General features: G+C 38.8%; 2 protein-coding genes across 2 annotated transcripts; both read right to left on the bottom strand.

Annotated features, from left to right (window-relative positions):
- Window positions 1–1,864: 1,864 nt before the first annotated feature.
- Window positions 1,865–10,944, bottom strand: LOC119741131 (26S proteasome non-ATPase regulatory subunit 13-like). The gene is made up of 10 exons (XM_038216822.1): window positions 10,780–10,944; window positions 9,505–9,583; window positions 9,296–9,386; window positions 8,077–8,207; window positions 7,217–7,388; window positions 5,799–5,878; window positions 4,825–4,950; window positions 3,870–4,013; window positions 2,679–2,795; window positions 1,865–2,061 (listed from the first exon to the last, which is right to left on the bottom strand). The coding sequence occupies exons 1-10, from the start codon at window positions 10,911–10,913 to the stop codon at window positions 1,960–1,962; spliced, it is 1,176 nt and encodes a 391-aa protein (XP_038072750.1). The 5' UTR covers window positions 10,914–10,944; the 3' UTR covers window positions 1,865–1,959.
- Window positions 10,945–11,203: 259 nt separating this feature from the next.
- On the bottom strand, window positions 11,204–15,869 carry LOC119741132 (proteasome subunit beta type-2-like). Its single transcript, XM_038216823.1, has 6 exons — window positions 15,698–15,869; window positions 14,631–14,753; window positions 14,276–14,346; window positions 13,720–13,882; window positions 13,232–13,281; window positions 11,204–12,681 (listed from the first exon to the last, which is right to left on the bottom strand). The coding sequence occupies exons 1-6, from the start codon at window positions 15,786–15,788 to the stop codon at window positions 12,580–12,582; spliced, it is 600 nt and encodes a 199-aa protein (XP_038072751.1). The 5' UTR covers window positions 15,789–15,869; the 3' UTR covers window positions 11,204–12,579.
- Between the last annotated feature and the right edge of the window lie 1,773 nt (window positions 15,870–17,642).

Here is a 17,642-nt window from a genome sequence, read left to right as displayed (position 1 = left end):
CTTAACATACAAAAATTCCATAGGGTTGTCTAAGGGCGTGGCTAACTCGCAAACGGCGATATGTCAATACACCTGAGACGTTATGCCTTGTTTATGTGTGTGCTTTCTATGGGAGCTCGATACCATAAAAGAGTGCACATGTAAACAAAGCATTAAAACAAGTCTATGACCTATTGGGCATATTGTATTGAATTTAAGCCAGAAATTTTGTTGTAAACATATTTGATTTTAATCAGTCCAATCTTGTTCCTAATTTTTTTAAAATTGCACACAATATTATACTAGTTGTCTGCTTTAAAGTTTGGTTAAATTGAGGGCTTAAGTAATCAGTAGTATCAGAATAACTTGATGAGACATATATTCAAGTTCTTTTTCCAAATGAAACATTTATTAGCTTTTTTTTTTACAAACAAAACTTTAACTTGAAAACGTAATGATGGTATATAACTTGAACACAAAGCAAATAGGTTCTTTTTCAGGTAGAGTTTTATGTGCAACTGAAATGAAACGAGAAAATATTGTCTAAAACAATGGTCCTCTGATATTTAGTATACATTTTAAGTAATTTGGGGAAAAAAGATTCGCAAGAAATAAAAGTCCCTTTGCACGATCACATTATTACCAACAGATCATGAGGATTTGTTCAGGCGTTGTATACAACAAATAATGAATGTTTCACATACATGCAATGGAAAGAATAATTTCATTATTCTTACCATTGCACTCATAAACACTCATTATATATTTGTATACTCAAGTGACATCTTAGCAAAAGCACACGTTTAGGCCTATTTATGTATCTCAATTTTCTTTTGCAAAAGTTAACATAACCAAAGATTTCGTAATATTTTAAAACATTTCTAGCCTTGGACTTGACTGTTACTGCGCATGTTGACAGAGTTTAAGGAATGTATTAATTTTAAACTGGTCATTATTTTCCATCAGCAATATAAATGCTTTTAATAAGGTCAAGATTGTTATGTACTTAAATTATTTTACCTGTCAAACGCATTAAATATATTGAAATTTTTTTTTTTTGTCAACAATTTAAGAAATCATGACCATTTTTACAATGTATCTCAAATTGTGTGTGAATAGCACTTGCCATTGTTTTACAAGAGAGTCCCTAGTACGTATAATTACACCATATTAATAATGTGTTTAATAATGGTTTCGAAATTGGCGATGTGAGAATTATGAAAACCATCTCTTTATGTATTATGTAAAAAGGGAGAAATGCATGTATTTCTCAAATTATTTTGACAGAAATGACTTAATTGCCAAGATGTATAACTGTGTGCTTTGTGTAAGAATTCCCTTAATAAAGCGAAATTTATATCAACGCATGTGCAAACTTCCGCTTCTTAAAAGTTGCTCATTTGAAAATGTATTTGCCATTTTAACAAATCAGTCCCTTTGTTGCTTTCCAGAATTTGACCTTCAAGCACCTATAATACAGATTTTTCTTGAGATTCCATTTTTCATGGGTAAAAAAGTGACAATTTGAGACCAGCTTTTGTTGGGGAAGGGGTTAACCATTAGAACTTGTAGTAATGTATTGATTCCCTGATGAATGCATAAAGCCAGACAGAGATGGGGTAGTCTGGGACTTAAACAATTTGTGTCAGATGACGTGTATAGACAGATAAACAAGTAGGGAGCAAGACTGGAAATGTCAGGGACCCGCTCCCAGCACACTCATATTTCCAGCCTCGCTCGCAGTGAGCGAGGCCGGAAATACGAGTGTGCTGCCCGAGGGTGATGGCTTCAACCCACCTGGCTTGAGGTCAAGTGAAAAACAATCCCGCCCCTCGTTCCGTTCTTGTCAACATAATCCCAGCATGAACTGGTTAAGGGGGGGGGGGGGGTTGGGAGGGAGACATCATTGCCTACTTACAAACACCTGTCATTACAATCTTGTCCTAAGTAAACAACCTAGATTCTTGCTATCTACCATGTCTACATCCTATCAATAATGTCATGCGCCTTGTCTTCCAGTAATATCTGCATGTTCTTGACGTCCTTACACCAGTGTTGTAGTTTATCTTGCATTGTGGAAATCTGCAAATAGAACAAAACTTTAGCCTAGGGGATCAAAGAACTCCACTGTTGGTTTTTTTTTTCTGTACCACTCTCATAACACGATCCACACGATCCTTGAATAACCGATCACAAGTAAGTTTTGGAATCGCAGTCTAAAATGTTTGAGATGGCACAGAACATTTTTATCAAATGTGCGTGTCAATGTACATGTCGTATACTTGTTCTACATAACCCCCAAGGACAGACACACAAAGGGAGAACAACAGACCCTTTCAGTCCTCGGTAGTTGGGTCTTTTGTTCAAAACGGTCCTCTGTGGTAGGTTTGTGTGCTTAGTCTATAGGAGTGTGTTATATTACAGGGACAAAGGAAAACACAAAGCATTGTCCTCGGGAGTATAGTAAAACAAGAGCATGTGCGCATGTTGTGTGTCTCACAAACAGGGCTACACTTAAGAATTTGCAACACAATCAAGTTGAACACAACTCTAGGAAATATTGGTGCACGTGTTTCATGACAAATTTGTTAGCATTAGCACTAAGTACGAACTGGCCTTGCCCAAAAAGTGAAAGGCTATTAAGCAACTGTTGTGGGCACATGTTGGGGTGAGTTGTATTTCTGTGGATGTTTGCATACCTGTTGTATATCCAGCACCCTGGGCTGTACCCATGTCATGTGCACTTTCTGCTCCACTTGATCTATGGATCCCTTCACTAGGCCGAGGGACAACGCTTTCATCACAAGAATCTCAACCTGTGGACAAACATTAACACATTTACAACCACTTCCAACTTTGCACAAAATGGCACAATGCATAACCAGCTAATAGCTTGCTCAGACTAACTGTAATAGGACAGCTAAAAAGAGACTGACTTTTTTCACTCCACTAAGGGAGTTGAACATTTGTTTGGACAAATCCGTGTATAGAGTTCATATTTTAACGCCCTAGGGAAACACTCCAGAAAGAAGATAAACGTGCATTAGAGTCTAACCTGCAAAATATAGTGTGAAAATGTTTCTGTTGCCTGTCCAACCTTATCTCAGAAACAAGTTGCGAAATATAATATTGAAAGTAATGACCTACAATAATGACCTACAATTTAATCTTTTTCAGCAACACATTTCAAGCAACACTTTCATCAAGCAAAGAGCATCGCTTTGTCAAAAGTTTACAAATGACATTCCTGAGTTAAGGTCACTCTTTAACACGGACTAAACTCCCTGTGAAATTATTCTTTCTGGCAAGCTGTCATTTTGAAGAAATCAGCAAAAGAAGGCCTTTGCAACGGTGCGTCTTGAGAAGCACCGTTGGAAATTTCCGTTATAATCAAGTTCGTTTTTTTATTCGGCGAAGCGCGCGCAAGCGTTGACAAGACGCACACGCGCTCGTGGTTGCTATAATTCATCGGAACGGTGCGCGACATCGCGCAGCTGCAATCAGCTCAGTGAGAACGTGTCTTGGACGCTGAATTCAGGCCCATTTCAAAACATGATTCAGCAACTTCTGATTTGAAATTGAGATCCTAGAATGTTGTTTTTCTCCAAATATACAGCTGAAGCTGAGCTGAAACTTCATCAGGTTCGTTGTTCAGCACCCTTCTTTAGATTTTGAGCACTTTTGTTGCTTCAAACAAACAAAATGCACAAATTACAAATGACGGACTATACCTTTAAGCTCGGGGAAAGAATGTGGATTCTCTCATGCTCAGCGAGAGAGTGATGTGACCCTCTGTAGCACTTGATAAACCTGAAGGGTTTTAAAGGATTTCACACATTGCACTGAATATTGATTTCCCAACAGGACATCTAATTATATGGTTGCCCTACCTCATTCAGTGGCAGTTTAGCCTCGCGGGCAATCTCCTCAAACGAGATACTGCGATTGTCGGCGGGTCGCTTGAAGGTCATCTCCATCAGACACAAGAGGGAGATCTTCTGTCTCAATGGTAGCTCGCTGACTGCGAGGTCAGGCTGTATGGAGGGCAAACGGGGCAAAATAATAAATGGTACACTAATGAGTGAACCAGTCTTTACTAAGAAAATTCAGTATTTTGCAAAGTGTCTTGTCCAGGAACACGAGACACCTGCTAGCTGCGGTCAACATGGAGGGCAGAATGAAACAAAAAAAGACAGATTAAATATTACAGAGTAAGAAAGTAATTGGCAAAGTATCATGCTCAGGAAAATGTGTAATCTAATTTCCAGGCTGAAGTGAAATTAACATTAAACAAATTTCAACACTGCAATACTTCCGTGACAGGGACTGCTGCAACATACTGTTCAGATCATGAAAAATTAAAGAGTTGTTCTTTTTTTCCAATACAAAGGCTTTGTCCGAATCACTTGGTTACAGCCAGGTATATAACAAGAGTCTGTGGAAAGTGGCTGCAGCCGCTAGCCAGTGGCTTCCATAGGTGTGCGTGTTATTATGGGAAGTGGCTGCAGCCGCTAGCCAGTGGCTTCCATAGGTGTACATGTTATTATGGGAAGTGGCTGCAGCCGCTAGCCAGTGGCTTCCATAGGTGTACATGTTATTATGGGAAGTGGCTGCAGCCGCTAGCCAGTGGCTTCCATAGGTGTGCGCGTTATTATGGGAAGTGGCTGCAGCCGCTAGCCAGTGGCTTCCATAGGTGTGTGTGTTATTATGGGAAGTGGCTGCAGCCGCTAGCCAGTGGCTTCCATAGGTGTGCGTGTTATTGACAGCTGTAGCCAAGAGATTCAGATAAGGTCTTAGTTTTAATGATTGCTGACCAGAGCTAACGGGAGGTAAACTGAATCACACCTGTTGTTTCCAGACGGTCGTGGTAGACTCAAACTGGTCCAGGTTACCGCTGTTGAAGGCATAGAGCAAATCAACCAGCCACTTCTTGTCGGATGCGGCAAGGGTCTCCAGAATAGGATGTGCAAGCTGAAAAGACAAAGGACAACAATCATATCTACCTGGGGTCATCCAGTGAATCGGCTTGGTACTGGCTGTTTAAACTGTCAAACACTGACAATGAAGTTGACTCCAAAGCCTTTCCATATTTAAGGGCGGGATCAATTTTATGAAAGACACTGTCCAGAAATTTGATTACACAATACAACCAATTGTTGGCGCAAGTATTTCACTTCTGTCACACCAAAACTGTCTGAGCATATCAACATCAAGCCAAACACAAGCACATAGTGTTCCTCACCTTCAAATTATACGCAAGCTGTTCAAGCATTTGGGCACAATCAAGATATCAGATAATACAAAGTTAGGACTACAGGGTGGTGCAAAAAGAAGGAAACCATCTTTTGGCAGGAATTTTAACCTACTTTCTTAACTTATTTGAACTATTTTTTTTATAATGTAGTGAAGTGTAGCTCTTCAACCATACGTGATGAAAAAATCTTTAACAAATCGCAAGAATAGTGATATTATGCTAATTTGAATACAAGTCACCAAAATCACTGTTGTCCACGTGTAAGTCTAGTGTAGTTCTTTTTTTGTCTTCAAATCAAGCTCCGGAGCTAAGTCAAGCGGATGGAATAAAGCCGTCCGTGGACAAACAGGTTTGGTCCGTGGACAAACAGGTTTGGCACTCAAATGTTTAAACTACCATATCTCAGAGACACAATATGCATTTGCATTCATTTTTCGACAAGCATGTATAGAGATCAATATATTAATACCAATAAATTTAATTTCTGAGAAAGATGCTCAATAAGTAGGTGAACATTGCTGTCAAAAGTGGGTTTCCTTCTTTTAGCACCACCCTGAACACTCACCAGTTCTCCAAAGTTGTAGATCCCTTCTCCGAGCAGAGCAGCTAGTGATAAGTTGAAGGCTCGCTCCTTCTTTTCATCCGCTGAAAAGCCAATACAGAGGGAATTAAATAAATTGTGGAAAGACAGGCATAACATCACAAAATTATATGCTTTTAGTCTTTTTTCACATCTCTGAAGATCACGAGTCCTTTACAAATGCTTCAATAAGGCCCCCCCCAAAAAAAGTCTTCAGTTTCTGGTATGGAGCTTGCCCAAAAAGTGGTGCGGCGACGCGGCTATTTTTTTTTTTTACCTGATTTTTTTTGCTTCAAATGTCGGCTGATGACTGCAAATGGTGCCCGACTAAACTTAGTGCAAATATATGGGAGTCCAGAGAGGCCACATAAAGCTTATTCTCAACCATAACCCAATCTAAAAACATTTTAAAATTGTGCAGTAGCAGGATTCCAGTCAAACCAGTGAGTTTGGCGGTTTTGAGACATCATATTTCATTGAAAAAAAAACTTTTTCATTTTGCCGACACGCATGGCTACGGCGACGCACGCGCATACCAGAAACCGGAGACTTTTGTTTTTGGCATAAACAAAATTCTTTTTTTTGACAGATGAGATAACATATATGACTTTTTAATACTTTATCTATTTGCACCTGTACTACATTGTATTACATTGTATTTACCCATTGAAGAATCAATAGAACCATAGAGTGCTCGGGCCGTTTCGGTCGCCAGAGTGACTAAGGTTAAACCCTTGGATTTTTTGCAATAAACTGTGAATCCTCTCAAATCCTCCCCTGCGCGGAAAACCCATGGGCACATTCTTTTCACATGTACATTTTCACATGTACATCACTCCCCCCGGTAAAGTAATAGTAGCCTGGGATCCACCTTCCTCAATCCAACATAAGCGCCAAAACCTCCTGTGGCCAATTTCATGACCTGGGCCCAATTTCATAGAGCTGCTTAAGCACAAAATTTGCTTAAGCACGAAAAAACATTGCTTAGTAAAATTAGGTTACCGGCCAAAACTCCATGCGATGTACATTGCTTGTGACTGGTATTTAGCGGTTGTTTACTTAGCATAACAATCGCATGGAGTTTTGGCCGGTAACCTGATTTTATTAAGCAAGATGTTTTTGTGCTTAAGCAAATTTTTTGCTTAAGCAACTCTATGAAATTGGCCCCAGAGCTGTCAGGCACAAAACTTGTTAAGCCCAGAAACTGTTTGCTAATAGCAGAAACATGTTACCAGCCAAAACATCATGCAATGCATACTGCTCATCACTGGTTCTCAGCAAAATTTCTGCTTAGCACATAAATTGGCTAAGCAAGATTTTCTTCTTAGCAGCTCCAGTAAATTTGGCTCTGGTGGATTGGGACGGATCTAGCAGAGTTCAGTTCAAATACCCTGGAAACTCACCCCCAATATCTTCCAGCTTGGTGACTCCTAGGAACCGGAGAGCATCCCGATAGTACTTGGCATAGTCTCCCATGAGCTTGTAGTAATTACTAGACAGGTTGTAGAAGCGGCCGTGAACCGTCGTGATGCCGTCCTGGTTGTCCAGCTTCTCCTGTGCCTCTTCAACTAAAACCTGTGCAGGGAGCCAGATCCATTTTAGTATGTAATCAAGTGAGGGTCAGACAGCCAGTCATCTGCTATCGACCTCAAACGGATGCCATCATTGGACCACGTGAACAAGGTGATGGATGGCATAACGCATGTGCTGTGCCATCCAAAATCTTTCTGATTTACATCACAATAAGCAATTTCACGGTAATAAGCCCCATCTTGTTCACTAGGCAAAAAACCACGCCTTGCTAGGCAGACGAGCCCTTATTGGAATGAAGGCATGATGACTTTGAAGCACAAAAGTTTTTGATTGACGTAGGTGCTCGTCAATGCGTGTTATTTTTGCCCCATGAACAAGTAGCGCATATTACCGTGAAAGTGCTTATTATTACCCCTGTTCATCAGGCCATGAGATCAGAGTCATGCAGCACTTTGAGATCAGCGCAATATTTGTTTTCTCCGCCTTAACAGGTATGAATTAATACTTGGAAAGCCGTAATTGTAGTAAAGTGCCTTGCCCAAGACCACAAACACCATGATCCCTGTTGTGAATGGAACTCGCATACCACTGCACATAACTCTAACGCCATACATGCCATTACCGATGGGCAATGGTGCTCTACTAAACGGATGCTGGCAAGAACTCCACCATCTCTTATGTGTTGACTTCCAAACTAAGACTGTGGAAATGACACAAGAGGAAGACAAACCTTGGTTCCTTCCAGGTCATTGACCCCTAGTTTCATCATGGCCGAGCAGGTCATGCATAGAACCACTGCTTCATCATTGCTCTTGACTTTGTCTTTGATTTTATCCAAGAAAGCCAGTGCTTCTGAGTAATCTGGGGAAAACAGACATTTTACTTAAACATCAGTCACCAAAGCACTGAATACTGTGGCTATGGTTGAACCATAGACATATAATAAAACCTAGACACGACATTTGCTATTGCGCCTGTGAGCAAAATGCTGTGCGTATTACGCTAACACTCACCACAGGTGTGACGCGTCACGCAAGTGAGTGGTCTCATGCACTGCGCGCGTTATTTGAAATTGTTTGGTCCCGTACGCCCAAGGGAAAAACTAAGTGGCGCACAAGTGCATTGGCGCTGGCTTGAACATGGAATACGTGGAATACGACTATGAAGTATGCGCGTAAATCGAAGCCACACGATATTTCGCGTATCGCGCCAGGCTGCATGACGCAGCTCGTTTTGCTCACAGAATTTACATAGTAAAAGCAGATAATGTCGTGTCTAGGTTCTATTATATGTCTATGGGTTGAACAATGGGTAAGGCTAAATATCCATTAAAAGGTAACAGTTTCAGAAGCTGTTAAGTAAAATTGTTGGGGGGGGATTTTTTTTTTAATCCTCAAAAATCCTCCAAGTAGTACGAAACTAATTGCACATTCATTGAGCACAAGCTATCAAGGATTATTGAACCCTACAGTTCAACTGCATAGAGTAACGAAGTGCATACATCAGGCGCACAATTGTGTGTGTAAAAGACATTAGCGCGTGATTCAGCCCATGAACTAAACATGTGCGCGTACTCCATCCATTTGCACTACACGTCCCGGTTCAAAATGAGGTCACACTTCGGTACTCTATTCAGCAGCCATTGAGGCGAGTTTTGATTTATGTTATTTCATTAACAGTGAATGAACAAGAGCTTTACTCATGTGTATCCCTATTGTACAAAAGCACACACCTCCAAGTTACGAAGTAATAGTTCTTGGGTCCTCCAAAATCTCCCAGAAGATTCTAAAAAGGATTTAGGAGGGGTAAGGCTAAGAGGACTACTAACAGGTTGTTCTTTTGGGCTTGACAGTCTACTTTCACCAACTGAAGAACGTAAAACAATGATATGGAATTCAATGCAGAAAGTAATTTTTCTGAAATTTAATTTTTTTTGGCGATTTAGTTACCTTTGATCTGTTTGACGATGATAATGGCCATCTCTGTCAGAGACAGTGGGTTAATCCGATGCTCAAAGTCGCTCAAGAAATTCTCATAAAGCTGAAAGGAAAAAAGAAGAAACTGTATATTAATGACTACTTTTTGACAGCATGTTAGAAAAGACAAGTCTGCTGTGAGGGACAACCCCCTTCTGTTTATTATGGTTCTTTGTAAATACCTGTAATAATCCATCTCCTTCAGCGAATGCTGGATCCTTGATGAACTTGAGAAGTTTCAGTGTCAACTGGTGCCAAAGCCTGCACAGAAGAAAGTATAACAAACATGGCTTACCTTTTACGAATGCCAATTTAAACTATCATCCAACCATCAATATCCTCCTAAACTGTCGTTCCTACTGTTCCCACTATTTTACTTAATCCCTCCTTCTCCCCCTTGCTATTCTAACCAATCAGAGATTGGCTTCTAAATAGAACTTTTCATCAACCATGTCAACCAATCAGCGACAGTCTACCAAACCAACTTGGACACTGCACCAACATGGCCTGCAACTTGCATCCATTATGATATAGCTGAGAATGTTGCAGTACCACGCATGCTCAGCAGAAGCAGAAAGTTAGGCGAGTACCAAAAGTAAAAAAAAAAAAAATTGTTCTATTAAACTAAATACAGGGTGTTACATTCCACAACCGCCCTTTAAATCTTTTTTTAAACAGAAAATACTGAAAGTATCTTTGTTCGGAAAGTCTACCGTACACGTACGTCACTTTTTTTAAAATCATTTCCAAGCGCCAAAAAGTTACTTTCTATGGTTCTTTCATCTATTTTCCCTCCTCAACTCTCACTCTCTACCCTCCTCCAATCCTCTTTATTTACCAGTTAATTACTCCACCGGGATTCGAACCCGCAATCTTGTTATTTAATCACACCAGCCTTATCCGATACACTAGTCAAATGATCGTTGCCAGGAAGGGACTATACTGATGTATTTAAAGTATAAGTTAATATTTAATAAACTAAATATTCATGAAAAATTAAACATTAATGATGACGTATTGCACTTTCATTGGGTTTCAGGTTGTGACGTGTGTCGATGTCATCACGTCACGCGCGACGCATACATCAATAAGCAATGCCACAAATGGCCGCCAAGACCATCTGCTGTATGCCGAGCTGATGTGTGCATCCGAAATTCCAATATGTGCTCTAAAAACACATTTTTCCGAAAACGTCTTCACATTTCCAGAGCTTTCTGGATTTGTCTTAGCTGAAATCACAAGGTGAGGTAGACATTGATGTGTTAACTGGCAAATAACTAGTAGTAGTACTAGTATGGTATTTATTTTCTTTGTTCTTCCTATTGTCATCAGTTGTCCGAAAACTGGGCAAAATAATGCAATGGGCAATGGCCAATGCTGACTCATTCTTCACTTGAACACCTACTTCGAAAAACAATGATCCCGGGTCAAATGAACTGCAATTTTTACAAACTTACTTTTTGTTATACATCTCTTCCATTTCCGTCCATTCTGCCGAAATTTCTGGGCTGCTTTTTCGCTGCTGTTCTGTGAGAAAACCCGAAACGTCCTTCATTTTTGACGAGTCTTTCACACAAATATCTGCACACATGCACACAATGGTAAATGACCTCTTGAGGGCGCTATTTAAACTCGCTGTTAGATTTAGAATGCTTTTCTCAAACTCCGGCTTTGTTTCGAACTCGTCTCAGTATTCCAGGCGTGTATTTATTTACTACATGAACCTGCGGATGATACTTCATTAACATAATATTTAGTATTTTCTCTGGGGGATTAAGCCCCAAGAAAGATCACTACTCTTTAAAGGATATTTTTAACCCAAATAAAATCTCAATGTTTTTCCTGAAAAAGGACAAATCATAAAGTATACAAAGACCCATATAGTTAATGCAAAGAAAGGGTCACTTCTTTATTTCGTCTGAAACACATTTTTAAGACAATGTAACATTTTTTTCTCTCACTTTGGTGTACATAGACAATAGATTTGAAATGCAACAAAAACTACCAACGCCTCCAGTTTAAAAAAAGAAAATAATTACAATTATTGGCAAAATGACATAGATGCACACTTGTGCCTTTTTAGTTGCAATATTCTTCCTTCAAATGGTTAACAGTGACATTTAAAAAGTTCAGGGAAAGACAAGAATTGATTTATTGAAAATGTTATGACTTGAATATTTCCTCTGTACTGTTTAAATCTTATAATGAAAAAAAGATGAGACTTTGAGCACATTTTTTTTCCTATTTTTTTTTTTTTTATCTGAAATAAAAATTTCCTCTGAGAGTTTATGACTTGGAGTCTCCAAGGACATACATTTATCTAAATGGAAACCACACATATAATGCTATCCCATTATTTTTTTGTAAAATTTATTCCAAGGGGTCATTGTCTGAGGGGGGGGGGGGGTCCTATTAGCAATGAAGTTAACAGATTTAAGCATACTTTTGGATTCATGATGGTCCAACTCTAGTTCTTGAAAGGCATGTGCAAACACACGGAGTCTTCAAATTGGTGTAAATTTATGTAGAATTCAAAGCGCATGTGAATTAATATGGTTCATGTGCTTGCACTGTGCAGCAGAGTAAAAACTGTTCTTTCAGGTCAAGACTCAATGGATCATTCACATGGACCAATGGACTTTTCACATAGGTAACAATACATGTGTCCCCTACCCAGTGCAATTTCCACTTGCAAGCATCATGCAAGGGGCAACCGCAATGTTGAACAGATTTCTCTATCATTAACTTGACACTTTCTACATGACATGTTTTAATCCTTGCTCCCTCAAAATTGTGACTGAAACTCTGCTAAACAACACAGTTTATTCTTTGTACTTTCAAGAGGAATCCAAATCCATTTAAAACTATGGGAGGTGGCTGGGCTCTACCTTCCTTAACCCTAACAGAACTCAACCCATCAAGCCCTAATGGCAACATTTGTTGGAATCTGTCAGGATGGGTACAGTACCCCTAAACTGACAGTCTTTCACATAGGGTTGGCACACCTCCAGAATCAAAGTCAGAAATATGTGTGTGCAGTTTCCCATATGGTGTTGAAATTTGCCAGAATGGGTACGGTTCCTAGTAAGTCATGCTAGGGAGTAAAATCCTACAAAATCTCGTAAAATCCTACAAAACCTAGCAGTGGATTTCAAAGGGTCTGGGACTGCAAAGACCATAACACAGACACCCAGTGCAATAAATTCTAACATAGACAACAAAACTGAATTAGATTTCCACTGATTAAGGTGCATTCTTCAAAGCGACTTGGCTGTGATGACTGGTAGATCGTGAATTCCGTCTTTGTCGACCACTTTGACTTGGAATGCGGGCAGATTGATCAAAAAACGCTTCTGGACCTATTCAAAGCAGAAAATTGCAAAATATAAAGTAACTTCACAATGTGACAATGGACAAACATCTACAAACAGTATATTATTCAGGTTCAAAATGGGAAACAGTGTTGTACCCTGACGCCCCTTTTTTCATCACATTTTTATGTCTCAATGAAGGTCAGTCATTGCAAAAATGTTGAAAAGACATGGATCTGGGACTGAGAAACATTTCCAATTTGTTAGAAAATACTTTAAAAATGCACTCGACAGACTTTGTCCACAACCAAAAAAGTGGCATCTGCTTACTACATTATTTCCTCAAAATCTTAGGTCTCACTATAACTGTCCACAGTTACATTTTTTTTATAGCTTTAACAAACCAAAAACATGAAGACTGGAGATGAAATGCCTGCCTATTCCACATCTAACAGGCCGAGTGCTTCAAAGCGGACATATTTCAATGAGACTATTTCAAAGCTTTGTAATTCCAAGAGGGAGCTTCAAAGCTTTGACGCTTGTCAGCTTCAAAGCTGACATATTTGTATATTTCAATGAGATAAACTATTACACATACCTCTGCTAAACATTTCTTCAGGATGTCTAGTGCCTCCTCTCGATTAATATCTGTTTAAATAAAAAAGTAAGTAAACAAATGTTTAACACTGCATGCAAGGTAGAGTGAAAGTATACAAAAATCTAGCCTCAATACAAACACGTTTAATCAGCATGCGTACGTTCAAGTCCACACTGTGTCTCACTAAGCAAAAACATTGTACCAGCTAAAACATCACCTTAAGATGCACCTTACTCGTGACTGGATCTCAGGAAACTGCACTAAGCAAGCGTGTTTTGTTAAGCAATACTTTCTTCTAAGCAGCAACATGAAATTGTGTACTAATTTTGTTGCTTGGTTTTAGGCAGGCCCTACTGCACAGCTGTTTATTTCATATCTCACTCCTACGAACAACAAATTCCCCAAATTCACAAAGGGCAAGCCATGATGCCCCCCCCATATTTTTTTGACTGGGCCCACCCATTCCTGACCCTGGTCTGGTACCCTACCTCTCCTGTAGAGTCTGTCCATGATACTGAGTGTGAACATTGCCCCGTAGCCATGTGCTCCGTACGGGACCTTGTTAAGTGAGGCTAGGTAGTCCATGAAGTACAGGGCCGGGCCATCTTGGTCATCATGGCCTGCCAGTAACATGTTGACTGCATAGGGTGTCTATGATACAAATCAAGATGTTAACATTGTAGTGATTACGTTATTTGTGATTATACAGAGAAACTGATCAACCAGTTTGCGCACATAAAAACTAACAAAATGGACAACAAACAATGCCTGTTGAGACAGGAAAAATGTAAACAATGAAAATTGACCAAACTCCAACAGGATCTATATTGTGTTTGTATATTTCATTTTGCCTATGTTCTTATAACAATGGGTTGATGTGATTATCACAAAATGACAAAAAGGTGATTATTGACTTAATGATAGATGAAACCTTATTTCCAAGCCTTCATATGTTTTAGAAATGTATTAAACATATGATGTGTCTTGTGATTTTTAATTTTTTTTATTTTTAAATAAAATGACAGATATACAATGCTTGCTTACTCTGCTTCGGAGAAAATCTGCCAGGTTTTTCCTTGTGAAGTTTGCTGCTGCATGTGGGGACAGTTCATATCCTAATTACAGTAGAATCAAGAGAAACAGTGGTTTAACAGTTAAATCATTTTAATGACAAATATAAAATACGAAAATTACAAAACACAAATTACCTTTCCCCAAAAAAATCAAAGAAAAGTGCGTAGAAAAACGCAAATGACATCAAAATCACAGTGTCAATGTCAATGACATCTCAGATTTTCCTTTTATCAGCTTGCACTTTAGATGATGCAACAACACAAAGAATATACCATTTTTAAAAAAGGTGTTTACCTCTGGGTAAAATTTGTTTCCTATTTCTTACCATTTCTCATTTTGTAGAGCTGAATGTTCTTCTGAATATACTCTGCAAACTGCACTGTGTCACCCGACTCTCCCGCACAAAGCATTAGCAGTTTATCACTCATTTTGTACATCTTTTCCTGATCTGAAAATGGCATCAGGAAAGGGAAACATTATAAAACAATTCATAAGATGGAATTTGCATCAGGGTGATGTAAATTACGGTGTAGCCCTTCACCGACGAATTTTACAAACACTGTGTACTCAGTGTTGCCCCGGCCCCCGAGTGATTGAGATGCGCTTGAGGCGACCAATCAAAGCGCGCTGTGATTGGTCCGTGTGATGCTAGCCAGGAGCTAGTCTGGTTCCCTGTCTCCATACCATTGTCCTTCTGACTCCAATATTTTTAGGGGGGGCCGGGAAAAAGTCTAGCCAGGACTCAGGAGCCATGCTCAATAAGTCAAACACAGCCGATCTCCGATGTGCATGTAACTTCTGCATGTTGCTCAGGCATGCAACTGGGAATTTAGAAAAAAACGAGGAAATTCCAAACCACACAAGACTTTGTAGTACAGTATTTTTCAATTTGTAATTGCATTCATGAGAAGTAAAAAACGAGGAAATCAGCAGATCCGAGGAAAAGTTGCATGCCTGGTTGCTCAGTACGGAAAGGGGATTTTTTTTTCATATTTTTTTGCACCATCAGGATCGAATCAACCTGTATACTTTTTGCAAATTGAACTATGTCAAGAAGTAGTCTTTGGGTATGGGTGAAATATACAGCGGCTAGCATGGCTAGGCTGCACCAAAATCGATTTAATTTAATTTTGTATTCTCGGTCAATCATTGAACATTGTCTCTTTAATATTGATTATGAGTGTATGTTCGCATTGACGTTGATATGCCTACCTATGGGGCTTGACTAGAGCCTCCTAGTTCAATAGGTAATGTCAACATGCTGATCAAATAACACACAACAAATTGGTGTCGGAAATAGACGCATACACAATCATGTCAGTAAAAATTATTTGCAAAAAGTAATTCGTGACCTGTAGAATTTTACAGTTTTCTCTGAATATAAATTCTCACCATGCTTGAAAAGAAATACACTGCGTCCAGCCGTCATGTCCGAGGCGACTAAGACGAATCCATCACCTTGTATGCCGATCAAAAACTCCATTTTGCTAAGATAAACTTACGATGAAAAGTTAGAACATCGCATGAAAAACAGCACAATCATTACTGTCTGGTGCCCTCAACGGCCGGTAAACGGTGAACAAAGTTCGTGGCCGATAAATCCGGGCGCGCTCTTCATAATTTTGTCATCAGAGAGCAAATTTTCTGCTTTACTTTTTGGTGCCATATGGTAAGTATTTTACCCTCATGAAATTTGCTTTCAGCTTATTCAGTGACTTTAATTATTAAGACGCGCAGAAATTTTATGAAGGATTTTTTTTCTGTAGCAGACGAAACTTGTAAAAAAAAAAAAAAAACGGACAACTTCGGCAGATCGCCGCATCAACAAAACAAGCCTTGAAATAAGATAGGGCATCAACAAAACAAGCTTTGAAATAAGATAGGGCGGGACAAAAAAACATTGCACGGAAAAGGATCTTTCTAAAGACGCTTTGAATCGGACTTTTTCCTTCGTTTTTTATTTGATGTTATTTTGTTTTCAATGATGTTAGTACTAGGCCTAATCTATGTTGAGCAAACTAACCCTTTTTTTACAAACATTTTTCTAAGACAGACTTTTATAAGACTTAATCTCACTGTCCACTTTTTCCTTTCTGAAATTAAGCTCAGGAAAACTAAGATCATATTCGTCTTCTGCATTTAAATGTGTGTTATTTAGCTGTCATTAGAAAATACAATGCTGTTTGTGTGTAAAAAAGGAGAAAACCCACAAGCATGATAAGTTGTTCATTCCTTAATAAAGGTAGAACGCACCCCGATTCCGTCTTGGGCATAAATATCAAACCAAAGTTTAGTCCAAGTAAATTATTTTTAGGTCACAAATTTCATATAGGCCCTACCCCATCTAGAGGCAGAAATAAGGGCAAAATCTAAGTTCAACAGACAAAAATATGGCCATACAAGGAAACAACATTTTACTGTCTACATTTCTTTACTTTATTTCACTTATTAAATCAAGGTTTTAAGAATGTTAAAAAGTGGTTTTGGATTTGTCTCGTAGCCTGGCTCCCTACCTCAATCATATACAGATACTGGTCTTATTTTCAAATCAGACCAAGAGCCAGACTATCCTAAAAACGACCTCTGATAGTGACACACATTGAATTCAGAACAGAGAATCATCACTAATAAATAAAAATGTGTTACAAATTTTTGTTTAGAATTAAAAGGCCCCTTTAGGATGTTAATCATTCTGTGGCAGGCAAAACATTAACAAATGACACAAAATGAGAAATCCATTCCTTACTGGTCGAGCATATCAGGTGATGCAAATAAAGCATAGCAGCGAGTGATTTGTTTTAACATTGCATATTTGCCTGCCACTTTCTGTCTAAAGTCAAAAGAGTACACCGATCTAAACCATGTGACATCATCTATGTTTGGTTGTACAAGCACACACTGATGAATTTAGCATTCAAATTGTTTGGAACCAACACACATTGTTCTTAAAAATTAAAAACCCACAATAGCAAACAAACAATTCAATAAAAAAAGAGCAAATGCTGAAGCAGACTAATCTGAACTTAATCTCTGGACGGAAAATAAACTGTGAACAAAACTTAAAATATTATGATAAGCATATTTGATTTCAAGGTTAGCTTAGTACAACATTGATAAATTGTTGAATTAAAAACATATTCCTTTGGGACAAAAATACATTCATGTTGTATTGCGGACGAGTAGGCTGAAAGCAAATGCAGTACAAAATATTTAATACATACATGTACAATTGCACTCTCTCTTACATTAGTGGGTAACCTTAATAATTTAATAGAAATTGTACCCCCAAAAATATCCAGACATCTTTCCTTGCTTGTTTGCTAAGCCTTTCATATCA

Source organism: Patiria miniata, unplaced genomic scaffold, assembly GCF_015706575.1.
Source record: "Patiria miniata isolate m_02_andy unplaced genomic scaffold, ASM1570657v1 HiC_scaffold_5, whole genome shotgun sequence".
NCBI lineage: Eukaryota > Metazoa > Echinodermata > Asteroidea > Valvatida > Asterinidae > Patiria > Patiria miniata.
The sequence above is the reverse complement of the archived record's forward strand: the minus strand, read 5'-3'. Positions and strand labels throughout refer to the sequence as shown.

Coding starts and splice junctions, on each gene's coding strand:
- LOC119741131 (XM_038216822.1), bottom strand. CDS start 10,913: ATGTGTGCAGATATTTGTGTGAAAGACTCGTCAAAAATGAAGGACGTT. Junction 4,951..5,798: donor TCTACAACTTTGGAGAACTG/GTGAGTGTTCAG, acceptor TTGTCTTTTCAG/CTTGCACATCCTATTCTGGA. Junction 2,796..3,869: donor CTAAACTGCCACTGAATGAG/GTAGGGCAACCA, acceptor GTTTGTCCACAG/GTTGAGATTCTTGTGATGAA.
- LOC119741132 (XM_038216823.1), bottom strand. CDS start 15,788: ATGGAGTTTTTGATCGGCATACAAGGTGATGGATTCGTCTTAGTCGCC. Junction 14,347..14,630: donor GCTCTACAAAATGAGAAATG/GTAAGAAATAGG, acceptor TACTGTAATTAG/GATATGAACTGTCCCCACAT. Junction 13,883..14,275: donor CAGATTTTCTCCGAAGCAGA/GTAAGCAAGCAT, acceptor TTTGTATCATAG/ACACCCTATGCAGTCAACAT.